The 17,892-nt window shown below is 39.0% G+C and overlaps 1 protein-coding gene across 1 annotated transcript in view; it reads left to right on the top strand.

Annotated features, from left to right (window-relative positions):
• Window positions 1–17,892, top strand: part of RYR2 (ryanodine receptor 2) — a 595,071-nt gene that overhangs the window by 52,979 nt on the left and 524,200 nt on the right. The window contains exon 3 of the mRNA XM_043477303.1: window positions 10,484–10,588. Coding sequence (XP_043333238.1) covers window positions 10,484–10,588 — 105 coding nt within the window. The remainder of the gene's footprint in view (window positions 1–10,483; window positions 10,589–17,892) is intronic.

Raw genomic sequence — 17,892 nt, 5'->3', positions numbered from 1 at the left:
CAACCTTTCTGCATGTCCTGTCTAGAGAAGATCCTTTAGCATTTGTTGAAGAGGTGGTTTGGTGGTGCTCAATTCTCTCAGCTTTTGCTTATCTGTAAAGCTTTTGAATTCTCCTTCATATCTGAATGAGATCCTTGCTGGATACAGTAATCTAGGTTGTAGGTTATTCTCTTTCATTACTTTCAGTATGTCCTGCCATTCCCTTCTGGCCTGGAGGGTTTCTATTGATAGGTCAGCTGTTATCCTTATGGGAATCCCTTTGTGTGTTATTTGTTGTTTTTCCCTTGCTGCTTTTAATATTTGTTCTTTGTGTTTGATCTTTTTTAGTTTGATTAATATGTGTCTTGGGGTGTTTCGCCTTGGGTTTATCCTGTTTGGGACTCTCTGGGTTTCTTGGACTTGGGTGGCTATTTCCTTCCCCATTTTAGGGAAGTTTTCAGCTATTATCTCCTCGAGTATTTTCTCATGGCCTTTCTTTTTGTCTTCTTCTTCTGGGACTCCTATGATTCTAATGTTGGGGCGTTTCACAGTGTCCCAGAGGTCCCTGAGGTTGTCCTCATTTCTTTTGATTCTTTTTTCTTTCTTCCTCTCTGCTTCATTTATTTCCACCATTTTATCTTCTACCTCACTTATCCTATCTCTGTCTCCGTTATTCTTACTCTTGGTTCCCCTCCAGAGTGTTTTTGATCTCATTCATTGCATTATTCATTTTTAATTGACTCTTTTTTATTTCTTCTAGGTCTTATTAAACAATTCTTGTATCTTTCAATCTTTGTCTCCAGGCTATTTATCTGTAATTCCATTTTGTTTTCAAGATTTTGGATCATTTTTATTATCATTATTCTAAATTCTTTTTCAGGTAGATTCCCTATCTCTTCCTCTTTTGTTTGACTTGGTGGGCATTTTTCATGTTCCTTTACCTGTTGGTTATTTCTCTGCCTTTTCATCTTGTTTAGATTCTGTGTCTTTCTGGAGTGGGCTTTCTGATTCTGGAGGTCTGTGGTTCCTTTATTTGTGGAGATTTATTCCAGTGGGTCGGGGTTAGACGATGGCCTATCAAGGTTCCTGTTTAGGGAAGTTTGCGTTGGTGTTCTGGTGCGTGGAACTTGATTTCTTCTCTTTGGAGAGCAATGGAGTGCCCAGTAATGAGTTTTGAGATGGGTCTATGTGTTAGGTGTGACCTTGGGCAGCCTGTATGTTGACGTTCAGGGCTATGTTCCTGTGTTGCTGGAGAATTTGCGTGGTATGTCTTGCTCTAAAACTTATTTGCTCTTGAGTGGTGGTTGGTTTCTGTGTAGGTATGGATGCTTTTGGACGGTCACTTTTTACTTAAAGTTCCATGTAGTCAGGAGTTTTCTGGTGTTCTCAGGTTTTGGGCTTAAGTCTCCTGCCTCTGGATTTCAGTTTTATTCTTCCTGTAGTCTCAGGACTTTTCCAACTATACAGCACTGATAATAAAACTTCTAGGTTAATGGCAAAGAGATTCTCCCCCGTTAGGGACACCCAGAGAGGTTCACAGAGTTACATGAAGAAGAGGAGAGGGAGGAGGGAGATAGAGATGAGCAGGAGGAGAAAAAGGGGGACTCAAGAGGAGAGAGACAGATCTACGCAGTTGTCTGTTCCCAGAGTGTTCTCCATAGCCCAGACATCCACAAAGATTCACAGAATTGGATTGGGAAGAGAAGGGGAAAGGAGGAAATAGAGGTATTCTGAGGTAGAAAACAGAGAGTCAAGATTGGGAGAGAATAATCAATACACTCCTGAATAAAAATGGGAACTGAATATTGGATTCTTAAATGTTCACAATTTATATCATATACTGAAAAACAAAAGTTAAAAATCTAGAGTAGAGGTTAAACTCTTAAAAATACGGTATTAAAAACAAAAACCAAAACACACACACAAAAATTTTAGAAATATATATGAAGTTCAGTTTAAAAATAGGGCTTCTCTTCCTTTTTTTTTTTGTAAGGTTATAGTGTATTGAAAATGAAAATTAAGGAGTAGTAGAGGAGTACTAGAGGACTTTAAAAGAAATAAGAGAAAAAGAAAAATAGAAAATAGAAGAGAAAAAGGAAAGAAAAAAAAAGAAAGAAAAAAAAGAAAAAGAAAAAAAAATTTTTCTTTTTCCCTAATTAAAAAAATCATAAAAATCTATGGAAATGAAAGTTAAGGAGTAATGGGGGAGTAATAGGGGATTTTAAAGGAAAATAAAAGAGAAAAAATAAAAAAGAAAAAAAAGAGAAAAAAGTAAAATTATATCTAGGAGTTTCTCTGGAGCTGTTGCGGTCAGTGTGGGTTCGGCTCAGTTTCAGATAGCTCCTCGTTCCAGCTTACGCTTCTCGATATCTACAGGCCCCTTCCGGTGTAGTCGGTGTTTTCTAGAGGGATTTTAATCTGTTGCACCAGTCCCTTCTGAAGCGGTTCCCTTTGTTTATTTGGCTTCTGTTTGCCGGTCTCTTCAGAGCCTCATTTCCGCCCTGACACAGGCCGGCGGAGGTGGACTCTTATTCAGTTAGCTAGTTCCGTTGCGCTGCTGGGAGGGGCTGACGCTGCGGGGATGGGCTGGCGCTGCGGGGCGGGGCTGACGCTGCGGGGAGGGGCTGGCCCTGCGGGGGCGGGCTGGCGCTGCCGGGAGGGGTTGACGCTGCTTTCTCCGTCTGCGCTGCTCAGGCTCCCGGCTGCTCCGTATGGAGCGCGCCCCGCGCTGCGCGAGGTTCCAGCCCTCGGGTGTTCCACAAAAGCACGGAATAGAAAGCTGAGCCTGCTCTTTGTGCTTTCTCCGTCAGAGCGGTCCAGGCAGCCAGGGGCTTGACGGGCGCACTTTCCCGGGGTGCGGCGCGCCTACTCCCTTCCGCGGTCCCAGTCTCAGTTTCCGCAGGCGCCAGTCGGGTGCGTGCACCTTCTGCCCTCTGCGTCCCCAGCCCCAGTCCCCGCCCACGCCGGTGCCTGCGCCCTGTGTCTCGCCGCGACCTGCTCCTGCCTCCGGCGGGGCTGGGCCGGTCCGCAGCCTGCGAGCTCTTCTCTGGACTTTCTCGGTCCCTTTGTTCTGCGAACGGCCGGCAGTGTGTTCGGGCCAGTTAATTTTTTCTCTCTCTTTTGCTCTCTCACAGTTCGAGTTGGCAACTCACAAAAGCTCCCTCCGATTGTCCTCAGGGCACTCAGGCCCGGACCCTACCCCAAGCAATGCCGCCCGCTCCTCTCTGTGCCGCCCCCACTTGCTGGTGGCGGATGCGGGTGTCTGGGGTACTTTTCTGCTGGGAGTTGCTTTTAGGCTCATAATCTGTGGGTTTTATTTATTGTTTCCCTCCCAGTCAGGTTGCCCTCCGAGATTCAAACACTTCCCCCAGGCCCACCAGTGCGAGGGTTTCCCGGTGTCTGGAAACGTCCTCTAAAGAGTCCCTTCCCGGGACGGATCTCCGTCCTTAGCTCTTTTGCCTCACTTTTTATCTTTTATATTTTGTCCTACCTCCTTTTGAAGACAATGGGCTGCTTTTCTGGGCGCCTGATGACCTCAGCTAGCAATCAGAAGTTGTTTTGTGAAGTTTGCTCTGCGTTCAGATATTCTTTTGATGAATTTGTAGGAGAGAAAGTGGTCTCCCCTTCCTACTCCTCCGCAATCTTGGCTCCTCCTCCAGAAGCAAGCATCGTTTGATTTCATGGCTGCAGTTATCATCCACATTGATTTTGGAGCCCAATAAAATAAAGTCTGTCACTGTTTCCATTGTTTCCCCATCCATTTGCCATGAAGTGATGGGACCAAATGCCATGATCTTCATTTTTTGAATGCTGAATTTTAAGCCATCTTTTTCAATCTCCTCTTTCATCTTCTTCATGAGACCCTTTAATTCCTCTTTGCTTTCTGCCATAAGGGTGGTGTCATCTGCCTGTCTGAAGTTATTGATATTTCTCCCTGCAATCTTGATTCCAACTGTGCTTCATCCAGCTTGGCATTTCACATGATGTCCTCTGCATCTGAGTTAAATCAGCAGGGTGACAATATACAGCCTTGATGTACTCTTTTCCCAACTTGGAACCAGTCCATTGTTCCATGTTTGGTTCTAACTGTTGCTTCATGACCTGCATACAGGTTTCACAGGAGGCTCGAAGGTGGTCTGGTATTCCCATCTTGTTAAGAATTTTATTAAAAAAAAACCAAAACATTGTTTATTTGGCTGCATCAGGTGTTAGTTTCTTAGTTCCACCACAGGGGTCTTTGCTGCATTGTGAGGGATCTTTCGTCGTGGTGCAGGAACTCTAGTTATGGCCCATGGGCTGTCTAGTTGTGGCATGTGCTCTCAGTAGCTGTGGGGTCTGCTCGGTTGCTCCACAACATGTGGGATCTTCGTTCCCCAACCAGGAATCGAACCCGCACCTCCTGTACTGCAAGGCAGATTCTCAACAACCGGGCACTGAGAAGGTCCCCCTTCTGTGTCCTTCTGTGTGGACATACAGTTGTATGTAAACGTTAGAAAAAGGGTTGGAAAGATAAACATCCAAAGGCCCATCCAATTCCTATGTAGAAGGGAGTTTATGAACAATTAAGTTTGGAAATAGAGAATTTATTTTTAAAAATCAGTATTTTAATTTTCACCAAAAAGGCTTTTATATTTGATTTTATTGTTTTCCACTGATGGAGACCTGGAGTTGGATATTTCACACTAAGGAAGAAAATATAAGCAAAGGAATCAAGGTCTTCAAATGGAGTGGTTTGTTAGCATGCAGTTTGTACATGGTGATAACAAAAGAGGTCTATAGTGGCCATCACTCGGTTGCTTTGGTTGTGTCCGACTCTCTGAGACTCTGAACTGTAGCCCACCAGGCTCCTTTGACCATGGGGTTCTCCAGGCAAGAATACTGGAGTGGGTTGCCATTCTCTTCTCCAGGAGATCTTCCCGACCCAGGGATGGAACCTGTGTTTCCTGTGTCTGCTGCATTACAGGCAGATTCTTTACCTGCTGAGCTACCTGGGAAGCCCCCTACAGTGGCTTATTTAGTCCCAAATTATTGGTTACAGTTAAGTCAAGGCAGCGACATGTTTCTCAAGGCTTGTGAGTGAGTTAGGCAGATACATCTGTGGCTGCCAAATGGTTTGATGGGTACCTCAGTTGAAAACCTAATTGATTTTATATTCACTCTCCAGTGCCAGCAAAGCCAGATGCTCTGTTGTGGTTATTCTTGGAAATTATTTCTCTCCCCAAAGATCAGGTAATAATTTGTCAGGCGGAGGAGAATGGGGACCAGTTTGTGTTTTAAAAAGAATAACAGAAAAAGAGACACAGAAGTACAGAACAGACTTTTGAACTCTGTGGGAGAAGGTGAGGGTGGGATGTTTCGAAAGAACAGCATGTATATTATCTATGGTGAAACAGATCACCAGCCCAGGTGGGATGCATGAGACAAGTGCTTGGGCCTGGTGCACTGGGAAGACCCAGAGGAATCGGGTGGAGAGAGAGGTGGGAAGGGGGGTCGGGATGGGGAATATGTGTAACTCTATGGCTGATTCATATCAATGTATGACAAAACCCACTGAAAAAAAAAAGAATATTGATAGAAGCAAAATCACAACAAGAATTTGCCATAGCCTGTGTCTCTCAAAAGCCTGAAAATAAACAGACTAAAACAGAAAAAAAAAAAAAAAGAAAAAGAATAAAAGTTATATAGCCATGCTGCTTGCTTTAGGTTTGTTACTTTTGGCAAAGAACACCTATCCTGATTAAATTGATCTTGTCTCTAGATGAAAAGCATTATGAACCTACTGTCTGCCTACTTTGGGTTCTGGGCAACCTAGACAGACATTAAGACAGACTGAAGTATATACTTTTCTCTGGTTTAATTTTGTATGACAAGTAAATGTAATGGTTAAGAGGCAGGTAGGTGTACAGACGGAGTGGTATTTCTATTTCATGTTCCCATGTGGTCTGTTTTGAAGCACCTAGAAGGTAAAGCATATGTTGCATAAGGATTTCTTTTATGCTTTGGGAGCATACTCATTGAAAGGGTAAGTAAAGTTCTTTAAAATTGAAGTTCTAAAAATTAATTTTCTCAGTAATTAGATGTGAGTCAAAAAAAAAAAAAAAAAAAGACTAAGGAAAAGATGGTGACTTGCAAATGCTTGTGAGTTGACATTTCCAGTACAGATACATTGACTGTTATACTTTATCTCTTGTGCTTGATGTTAGGAGTCATTTTGATTTGGGGCCATATAGTTGGTCTTTAATTAATGGGTGAGACTGTTTATTTTCCTCTGACAACTTCATTTTGGGGAAGTGGGAAAAGGTCTTAATATAAATGTTATAGTATGATTTAAAAACTTCAGGGTTATTTGAAGAAATATACATCTAAATGAAGGAATATTTTAAGTAGTTTACTTTAAAAATTATACAAGTTTTGGTGATGATTCCTTTGCCTAAAGCAACCATACCATTTTTCTTCAGAGCAAAAGAAACAGATAACCATGCAAAGCTCTGGTTTGTGTTGTTCAAAGTTTTCCTGTAAGGGGTAAACATTTTTTGGTTCTACACTGCTCAGCCTTTCTGTTCCAGCTGTGTGTTTTGATGGGGAGTTGTGGGGGGAGGCAGAGAGAGAGAGACAGAGAGACAGAGAGATAGAGAGATGGCTCCAAAGCAAGAAAAGGCTAGAGTTTGTGAGAAAGAACTTCCTTTGCTGATTGTCTGTTCATTTATTCCTGTTAACTCTCGCTATCTGTTATGAGCATGCCAGTCTAAAAATATGAATTTGGTTGGCAGGATTATTTCATTTCAAATTCATGTGATTTTCAAGTATCTTTAAAATAAATTTAAGATATTTCAGTGATTCATACTTTAACATTTTGATTAAAGTGAAACAGGAAACAATTTAAATATACCCAAGAAGTAAACTTTTCAATATGACCAGAAAGTGCCTTTTCTTGAAAATACTGGAACACTTTAGGTGTTATGAACAGGTGCATAGTTAATACTTTGTGTTTTCAAACACTATTTCTCTAAAGTAGAATTCACTTAAGAACCGATTTTAAGAAATGAGTGGTGCTTCAGAAATGGGGAGAAATGATGATATGCAAAGCTAATGGCAGTAGCTCACTTATCTTGTGTTCTTGTTATGGTGTTGACTCTACGATAAGCTTTTTACTTAGATTATCTCGTTTATTTTTTCACAGCATCCCTGTGAGGATGATATAATTACTGTCCAATTTCTCAGGGAAGAAAATTAAAGATTATAAAAGTTAAGAGCTCCTAAGTAGTAAGGCCTAGATTTTAGCTTTGGGTGTCTGTTTATAGAATCCAGTCTTTTGACTATTATAATATACTGATTCTTTTTTTTTAAATAATATACTGATTCTAAAGCAATTCATAAATATGTGTCTGAAATCAGTTCAGTGGTATGTTGGCAATGGCTTTTGCAGATTTCTGAGAGCTGATTATTACATATTTAGCAAGTTTATGAGCTGATTAGTAAACTTTGATACTTTGAAATCAGCCATCATTGGAGTATTTACACCACAGAAATGGGCAAATCTAGACCTTTTTTTTTGTTTTTTTTTGTGACATTAGTTCCCCAGCACACCATTTCTTAACATAGTTCTCTATCAGTGCTATTTTGTCAAAGTGTAGCTTCCAAACTCTCAGAGTTTAAGTGGATGTGAATGGAATGAATAATCAGTTTTTTCCAGTAGCGTTTGTTTCAGTGTGATAAATTGTTATTAATATAGCTAGAACTGAGAGTATTAAATTTAAAAGACCTTATCCTGAATTTCAGGGTGGAAAGGAGTCTGTTTCCTAGCTTCCAGTCTTTCATCTGAGGATTTTTGGAAAGAAAACCCTTGTCTAGCTGACTGCTGTCAATGGAAATAATCAGCAAACAGTCCATGACAGAGGTAGATAAGAGTTTTAGTTGAGTTACACTGAGGACTATAGCTTGGAAGCCATAGATTCAAGAAGCATCTGAACTGTCTTCTGCTAGACTACAAAGTAGGGGAGGCTTATATAGGCAAAACCTGCAAAATTACATAAGTTGTTTGTCAGTTATAATTGGACTGGCAAAAAGTAAGGGTGCATGTTAAACCAGGATTGGTTAAGGTCTGGAATGGTTGAATGGTTACAAGAGGAGACCATGAGCCCGTAAAGGTGCGGCTGGCTGCTCCCAATAGATCTTGTTTTGACCATGACTGCTGGCATCCTGAATCTGATACAGTTCAGAAAATTCACGTTCTCAGTAACACAGGAATGTGTCTAAAATCACATCCACAGTGGCCAACTAGCCCCATTTTGAATGCCTGAACCACAGTTTTATGTCTTGTCAGAACAAAAGACAAACACCAAATATGACAGGGGACACAACCCTTCTAGGTTTCTTAAGAGAATGATTAGCACAAACACAGCAAGTCAGCATGAACCTTGGTGTCTGGGCCACAAAGCTCGTCACTGAAGGAGTACTAGCGTTAGGAATGTAGAAGTGGTTACATTTATCTCTGTCTTCAAAATGGACGTTTATCCTTATCTAAGCAGTCTGGTAAATGCAATTTTTAAAAATGCTTAAAGCAGATGTACAATGCCTGTTTGATAGACCAGAAGACAAGCTGTTCTGGTTAAAATAAAGTTCAAGCCAAATGTTGTATAAACCAGAATGACTTCCCCATACCTCAGTGAGGAAAACTTCTTTCAACTACTGTGGAGTATAAAAGCAGTGGCTGCACCCAGATTTGAGAGATTCTTTTGACTACCAGCTGAGACAGTCTGAGGAGAAATGAAAGGAAATTGGGCTGGAAGGGAGGTGCACAGAAACATGTGGTAAAGGGATAGAGGAATTCAGAAAAGTTCATTCAAAAGCAAAACATGGATGCCAACAAGGCTTGTGGGGTATGAGTAAACCTAGTAATTATGTTTCTTTTTTCCATAAAATAATTTAAACTCCTAGAACCCTAGTACTTAATCTTTCCTTGAAACCTTAAAACATCATTCTCTGCTGATAAGGATATTTTTATTGGTAGTGATTCAATTTAATACATGCTTCAACACTGTAAATTGTAATTTTGAGGCACTGAATTAGGTTATCAATTTATCCTCATAATATTCTTTTTAGGAAGACATATTCTTGCTTTTGTTTTGTATTTAATGTATTTATAATGTTCTTCTGTTAAGAAAATGGTAGATTGAACATCTGAATTGAACAGCTGCATTGCCTACTGGATCCTGCTTATCTAAAACAGAAGCATGCCTGGATGATAACATATTTATTCCTGATTGGGATAGTACTGTCTAACTTGGCAGTCACTTCCCATTCTGTGTTGTTTGTCTCCTTCTCAGAATTTATGGGGTTATTACTTGATTGAAGTGGAAGTTTATGGAAGGAAATAGAAAAAAAGGATGATTGACCAAATAAAGCAATACATACACACCAAATAAAAGTCAAACTGTTGCATACAAAGTTAGAAGCTAGATATGATATCCAACTTCAGTAAGACAGGGTAATTGTTATCTTTGTGGATAAGAACAAGTCTATGTAAATGAATATTTTATACCAATTCAATTTTATATTTGCTTAACTTCACTACTGAGTGAAGTGTTTTTCTGTCCTTTTAGTTTTTATCAGCGAACTGCTTGGCAAATTAGACATGAATGCTTGAGCGTCAGAGAAGTCTGGCTTTTTGGTCCCAGCTTGAAAAATCTAGTAATTGTGACTTGGAAAAGTAATGTAACTTCTCTAGTTTCTTATCCACACAGTCACATTATCGTAGATGACAACGAGTGTTATTGATAAAGCTTCGAGTGCAGTGCCTAACCAGAGTAGGCACTCAGTAAATGGTAGCTATAGGTATCCACTAGTTAAAACACGGTTTAAGTGTGGGTGGTACAGAGAGTATATTTGGATGATTTGGGAGCTCATGTCAGAGAACTGACAAGTATTCTTTCTTTCTGTGAATGAAGCTGAAGTATCATAAGGTAAGTTTGGGTCTGGATGATTGAAGGTGAAGGTGATGATGATGGTGATGATGGTGAAGGTGATGGTGATGGTGATGATGATGGTGAAGGTGATGGTGAAGATGATGGTGAAGGTGATGGTGATGGTGAAGGTGGTGATGATGGTGAAGATGATGGTGATGGTGAAGGTGGTGATGATGGTGATGGTGAAGGTGGTGATGATGGTGATGGTGAAGGTGATGGTGAAGGTGAAGGTGGTGATGATGGTGATGGTGAAGGTGATGGTGAAGGTGATGGTGATGGTGAAGGTGATGGTGATTGTGAAGGTGGTGGTGAAGGTGGTGGTGATGGTGAATGTGGTGGTGATGGTGATGGTGAAGGTGGTGGTGATGGTGAACGTGATGGTGATGGTGAACGTGATGGTGATGATGGTGATGGTGAAGGTGATGGTGATGGTGAAGGTGATGGTGATGGTGATGGTGATGGTGAAGGTGATGGTGAAGGTGATGGTGATGGTGAAGGTGATGGTGATGGTGATAATGGCTTTCCCTCTTTCCACACAGAATGTCCCTCCAGACCTCTCCATCTGCACCTTCGTGCTGGAGCAGTCCCTGTCTGTCCGGGCCTTGCAGGAGATGCTGGCTAACACTGTGGAAAAGTCTGAAGGGGCAAGTACTTAATTTATGTAGGCTGGCAGTATGTTAAAGAACTCAGCTATTATATAAATTATTTCTTCACAGGTTTTGGAGATGTTCTTTTGACTGAAATAAGCCAATGCCATTTAGTTGTGATTTTCTTAAGTTTGCCTTTCTGCTCTATCCAGGAGATCTGTTGATGTCTTAAATAACTTAAAAAAAAAATCCATCCTCAGGGTAATCTGTGTCCTTGAACCTCATGCTTACTTCAGTAGTTAAAGCAGAATCTCTTTCTTTGAGCATTTCTGTGCTTTCTTACATTTTCAGAGCTGTTACTTTGACTCTTTCAATTAATTGCTTTATGCATGGCTGTTATTAATCTTTATTTCATTTCAAATGCCTCTAACCATGTGACTCTGTTCTAAGCTTCCTTATGGCAAGTAAAATTTCATGGCACTCATATATTTGAAGTAACGAAATTATGGTGTTACAGCTTTAATCAGTTGTAATTATGCAAATAGCTAATCATTTTCTTCTGAAAATTGAGATTTTTATTCTGTCGCCAAATGCAGACACTTTTCTTTGAAAGCTTATTTGGTAATTTAAATTATATTCCATTTTATGTTGAGTGATTTCTGGGCTACTACCCATTCTTAGCTGATTCATTAAATTTTAGAGTTAAGCAGGAGGGTGATTGGTCAAATTTTTGTTTCTTGTTTATTCATTTGCTTGTTGCTATAATTACTGTGGTATATATTTTAATAAACTATACTATTTCCAGGAATGAAACTGAACATTTTTATTTGCCATTATTGGTCCATGTGTTGCTGTTTTTGTTGTTAATCATTGCTGTGGTTTGGATAAGTAATGAGATTAAAAAATGATAATATACTATTTAATAGAAAATGAATGATCAATTCTGATGTAATGTATTTTCGTTAGCCTTGTAGTTTTTTAAATTTTAGTGTCACAGAGGTTAGGACTTTAATTGCTTTGTGCATTAATTTTAAATTAATTTAAAATTGTAGTACTATATCACATATATGTATATATGGAAGAGATACTTTAGTGATTTTTATTTGATATTAGAATAATATCAAATTATTTTTGATATTTTTATTAGATTTATTTTTAGATTTATTAATCTAAATTAATCTAATAAATTTATTAGATTTATTTTTTAAAAGATCCAACTATGTCACGCATATTTTAATTTTTCAAGTACACTTTTGGTTACAACAGTTTGAAATTATAGTATTAAACTACGTGAAGTTTAAAAAATTGTTTTTGTGTAAATTAATGCAGTACTTTTGGAGTAGGATTGAATTAAAGAGGAATAAAGCCTTTCTCAATTCAACTAGTTTCCTTTCTACCTGGAATAACCAACCCCTCTTGAGTTTAAAACATCACTGAGGCATATCTGCTTTGAAATTCCAATCTGTCTTTATGAAGGAAAATTCTTTTTCTTTTGCATGACCATCTAGAAAAGTGTGTATTGTCATTTCACTTATCTTTGTAGATACCAACTTATGATGAAATCACCATAAATTTTTCATATTGCTAAGCTGCTTTTTCTAAATTTAAACTCTTGATAAGAGGTTTTATCTCCCCGGAATTTGGGCAATGGATTAGGCAAGCTCTCAAATTTTCTGTGTATATAGAAAGTGTTGAAAATACCATTTTTGGACTTATTGAAGATACTTATTAGTTAGAATTTCTGCCCCCCCAAATACATTTATTTAGCTTAATTTTCAGTTGTGCTCCATCTAGAAAGCTTCTGTCAGAGATAAAGTGATAATTTATGTGATATGTGGAACATCATTTATAAAGCCCAGTGTAGCTACCATTAGACATTAATTCTTAAATGAGAAATTGAGAAAAAACAGCTTCAGAAAAGGAAAATATTTCATTGAGCCAAATCTCACTTTCAGACTAGGAAGAACCACTGTCCAAGTGACTCAGAGGATATTATATTTGGGGGAAAGAAAATGCTCTCTTAGACTACAGGAGAGTTTTGACTGTACCTGGGAGTGATGTTTGGACTACCCAGATCGCGCTAGTGGTAAAGAACCTGGCTGCCAATGCAGGAGATGTAAGAGTGATATTCAAAATATTTCATAACTAGTTTGGCACAGGCATCAATTCCTTGCTTCTGTTATTTTTTGTTCCCTGCCCCCAGCTTTTAGGTGGCTCTGGATCACTAGTCTACTTCTGGATCCACTTCTGTCTATCTCCTCTCATTCTTCAGATTTATTTTGCATATTGTTGATATAGCATAGGGCTAAAAGCTAGGTTTTCTAGAATTTGAGAACTGGTTAAGAATACCAGTTGTGCCACATATTTACTCTGTGGCCTTAAGGAAGGTCAGTCTTTATCATCAGGTTTGTGCGTGCTGAGTTGCTTCAGTTGTGTCCGACTCTGTGTGAACCCATGGACTGTAGCCTGCCACGCTCCTCTGCCCATGGATTCTCCAGGCAAGAATACTGGAGTGGGTTGCCATGCCCTTCTCCAGGGGATCTTCCCCACCCAGGGATGGAACCTGCATCTCTTACATCTCCTGCATTGGCAGGCGGGTTCTTTACCACTGGTGCTACCTGGGAAGCCCCAGTCATCAAGTTTAGTGAAAAATAGTATTTGAAAAAAAGAATTATCAATAAATTTCACAGATTGCAAAACCAAAGCCCTTCTACTATCCTGTGTCATTTCTCACTTTATATCTGTGCTTCTGTGAAATGGAGTCCTAAATTAAATTAGACATTACAGAATAAAACTGAATGGAGAAAATGTTCATTGAAAATGCTTCTGAATTAATTCAGGTATAATGAAACAAATGGCCAAAAGCATAGGACCATCTAAATTATTAAATCTTATTAACTAGATCACACACACAAATAAGCAAACAATATCACTGACTATATTTTAGCCTTACTGTGCCATCATCAAACTGGCAGGATCACAGGCGAGAACTGGCTGGCTGGGATACTGGAGGGAGGGGGGAGGGGTTCCTGAACTAGCAGTTGCAGAGAAGCAAACTGCCAAGGCCAGGGAAAAGACACTCAGGGATTAGTAGCAGTTCAGTCAAAGACGTATATAAGTATGAGAAAAGGAATAAGTAAAACAATAAAAACAGCCCCTGTTATATGGATGCTCAATATATGATATCATTTAATAATCACTAAATCTGATGATTTTTTATGATTTTTAAATTATAATGTATAAGTCAGTGATAGTATTTGCTTGTTTGTGTGTGTGTTCTAGTTAATAAAGTTTAATAATTTAGATGATCCTATGCTTTTGGCCATTTGTTTCATTATACCTTAATTCAGAAGCATTTTCAAGGAGCTCTTTCTCCATTCAAGTTTATTTTTGTAATATCTAGTTTAACTTAGGATTCCATTTCATAGAAACACAGATATGAATTGAGAAGTGAGACAGTATAGTGGAAAGGGCTTTTGTTTTGCAATCTGTGAAATTTATTGATAATTTTTTTTCAAATACTGTTTTTAATAGTTATCACTTGTTGACAATGCCTTGCTTTTGTTTTAACACCATGAATATATTAAGTGACTTACTTGTATTACTGTTTAGAAGGGTATATACAAAAATAACATTGACTGTCCTTTCTCTCTTTTGGTTTAGCTGTTTCTAGGAGAATTGTAGAAGGCAGTGGCAACCCACTCCAGTACTCTTGCCTGGAGAATCCCAGGGAGCGGGGAGCCTGGTGGGCTGCCGTCTATGGGGTTGCCCAGAGTCAGAGACGACTGAAGCGGCAGCAGCAGGAGAATTGTAGGGTCCTGTCCCTTTTAACTTTTGCTTGTAGCCTCTTGACTATTGGTGCCTTATTGTTAGATTATTAGTAGCTTGAACCAAGAAACAAAAACTAAAAACAGTATTTGTCCCTTGTGTCCTACTTTTTGGTGGGGAAAGAGATTACAATTTTTAATTTCAATGGTTCTGATTAGTATCATTCATTCATGTCATATTTTCCTCATTACGATAGGTAATTGGTGGAGTTTTTTTGGTAGCTTCCTATAATTTAAATTACAAATAATGCTTTAAATATCTATAAAGTTGCAATGGAATTATAAATATTGCTTAGTATGAATAAGTCAGTTCTAATCATTCATATATTTAATGCAAACTGTGAATATTTAGAAGATATGCTTTATAAACCCTGTGGATAGAAAGGTGAATAATAAGTGAGTTTCGCCATTAATGGATTCACAGTCTAATGCAAGAATAGAAGGACAATTATAGTGCCATATGATGTGTGTTATCATTAAATAGTAGATATAATTGTGGTATTAGCAGAAGGAAGGGATTGAGTTTGTGGAACTTGGCATTCTTTTGAATTTTCTTTAGACTTTCTATTACTACATAATTTCTAAGACAAATGGAAATAATATTAAAGCTATTAATATAAAAGTCACTTAAATATTTTCTCTAGGGAACAATTTGATCTCATTATGCTGTTCTTTAGAATTCTATTAGAAACGTACTTGCCAAGAGGACAATATGTAACATGTTCAGGGATAGTCTTAATATGATTTTTATGTTTCAATTTGCTGAAATGGTTTATTATTTTATATAAAATCCTAAGAGTGTTTTATATTTCTAAATTATATAGTCTTGTAATTAAAGTTACAAAATGCCACAGTATCAATAGACTTAGTTACCAATAGAGAGATATATCAGACTCCAACACTTTCAGTTTTTATGAAAAATGAAGTTATAGAATAGGGAGGATTATTAATACAATTGTGACACTCTTTTAACAAAACCTCTGCTTTTTTAGAAGCATATATTCTGAAAGTTCAGGGTCTTTTCATTTCAAAAGACCCTGATGCTGGGAAAGATTGAGGGCAGGAGGAGAAGGGGATGACAGAGGATGAGATGGTTGGATGGCATCACCAACTCAGTGGACATCGGTTTTGGGTAAACTCCGGGAGTTGGTGATGGACAGGGAGGCCTGGCGTGCTGCGGTTGATGGGGTCACAAAGAGTCGGACACGACTGAGTGACTGAACTGAACTGATTCTGAAAGTATTCTAAATGCATCATGAAGTAGCCATTTAAATTAGCTGGTAAATGAGGTGTTGTTTTTTTAAATGCATTTTATAAACACTAAAGCACCATAAATCACTTTTTTAAAAATACATTTATCAAACAATGAAGTACTAATTTCAGGCAAGTGATTGTATTTAAGATCATTTTATATAAATGCAAGAGCAGAAGTTGAAGTTCAAGCTGTGTGCCGTGTTCCATAGTGATTGGCATATAGATGATAGAGAAACTTCATGAGTTAAATTTCTGGTAATCTTCGGAAAACTGCTTAAACTTTCTGTACCTCCGTTTTCTCGTCTGTAAAGTGGGGGCAAATAATAACGTCCTCCCATTGTATTGTGAGAATCTAATAAGTTAATGTGAAGTGTATAGAACATTCATAGCACATAGGAAGCACTCTATAGCCATGCTGTTGAATGCATGCTAGGTCACTTCAGTCATGTCCGACTCTCTGTGAGCATATGGACTGTAGTCCTCCAAGCTCCTCTGTCCATGGGATTCTCCAGGCAAGAGTACTGAAGTGGGTTGCCATGCCCTCCTCCAGGGGATCTTCAAGACCCAGGTATTGAACCCGCCTCTCTTATGTCTCCTGCATGGAGAGGCGAGTTGTTTACCAGTAGCACCACCTGGGAAGCCCATATCTTATTGTTACTCTATTTGCCTTCGGAATGCACATGTCTTCTCCAGACCAAATATTTGGTCCAAATAATAAAAGCAAAACCAACAGCAATTACCTGAGGGTTCCAGAGAGTTGAACAAAAGCAGGAAGATTCTGGAGAGGAGTCAGACTTGGAAAATGGAATTGGGGCAGATTTGTTTTACACTTTTAAGATTTTTACCCTGAAGATTGTGGTTGCTAAAACTTTGAAAGAACAAGCACAGTCTCTCCGAAGACAATATTTAGGGCCTTTTGGAAGTCAAGGAGTAGTTCTGGAGAAGAGAAATCCAGAGAGAGGGAGACCCAAATTTTGCGCATAAACTCTGCCCGGGTCTCTGGCTGATGCTTAGCCATCTGTATGGGGGACAGACGCCAATTCAGTTACGACTGCTGACGTTATTACTGCGCTGAGATCTGCACTGCCACCAAGCGTCTTGCAGTTTGTGTTTTGAGTCCTACCAAGTGGATTGCTTGTTAAAACAAATATATCAGTGTTCTTCAGCAGTATATATTAGAACCTCAACAATATAAAAGGACAGGACACAGTTCACAGTTGCTTAGGAAACAATCAAATATGACCCAGTCTCAGGATAAATGACTACCGAGAACAACAGAGAGACAGTCTTAGCAGATGAAGATTTAAAGCAGCTATTATGGCTATATTCAGTGAAATCAAGGAAAACACGTTTACTGTCAACAGAAGAATTAAAAAATCAACGTATAAAAATGATTCAAGTAACAAAATGGAAGTTATATAAAATGGAAAACTGCATTATCTGAAAAGTTTATGTATTTAGTAAGTGAACTAGGATACAAATTAATGTCAATTGGAGTCTGAAGTCTATGCTTTTTAGCTCTTTACTATGCAGTATTCATGTAATGAGGAGAGCAGTGGGAGAGCCTAAGAGGATATCAATACTAAACCAGTGGGAACAAGAGGAGGAGCACCCCATGAAAGGCTCTGGCAAGAAACAGCTAGGAAGATAGGGGGAAAACCAAGAGAAAATAGCTACAGAAGCCATATATATATTAATTTCTCTGGTTGTTGTTAACAAATTATGCTCCAAGCCCGATGGATTAAAACACCATGAACTAATTATCTTCAGGTTCTTCAGATAAGAATTCTGAAAATTAGTCTCAGTGGGCTAAAATCAAGGTGTCAGCAGGACTACATTAATTATGATAGCTCTAAGGAGCAATCTATTATACTTCATTGCCTTTTCTAGCTTCTATTCTTGGGTGGTGGCCCCTCTTTCATCTTCAAAGCCAGTAATGTTACATATTCATAGTTTCTGTGTTTAGGATGCAGATGGCCTTGAGGTGCCACTATTTGCCCTTCTACATCATGGAAAGACAGTTTAAGTAAGATGTTGACAAGATGAGATGAGAATCAGAGATATCTAGTTGAATAAGGACTTAAAAGTATGATTTGGTTTCATAGCCTGGCTTTCCTGCAAACCAATCAATATTAATGTCAGGAGAGGCGAGAGGAGCTACTCCACGTTCAAGGTCAGGAGGGGCGGCCCTGAGAAGATACCCCTCGTCCACGGTGAGGAGCAGCGGCTGCGCTTGGCTGGAGCAGCCGTAAAGAGATACCCCACGTCCAAGGTAAGAGA

The sequence above is a fragment of the Cervus canadensis genome, chromosome 8 (assembly GCF_019320065.1).
Source record: "Cervus canadensis isolate Bull #8, Minnesota chromosome 8, ASM1932006v1, whole genome shotgun sequence".
Lineage (NCBI taxonomy): Eukaryota > Metazoa > Chordata > Mammalia > Artiodactyla > Cervidae > Cervus > Cervus canadensis.
The sequence above is the reverse complement of the archived record's forward strand: the minus strand, read 5'-3'. Positions and strand labels throughout refer to the sequence as shown.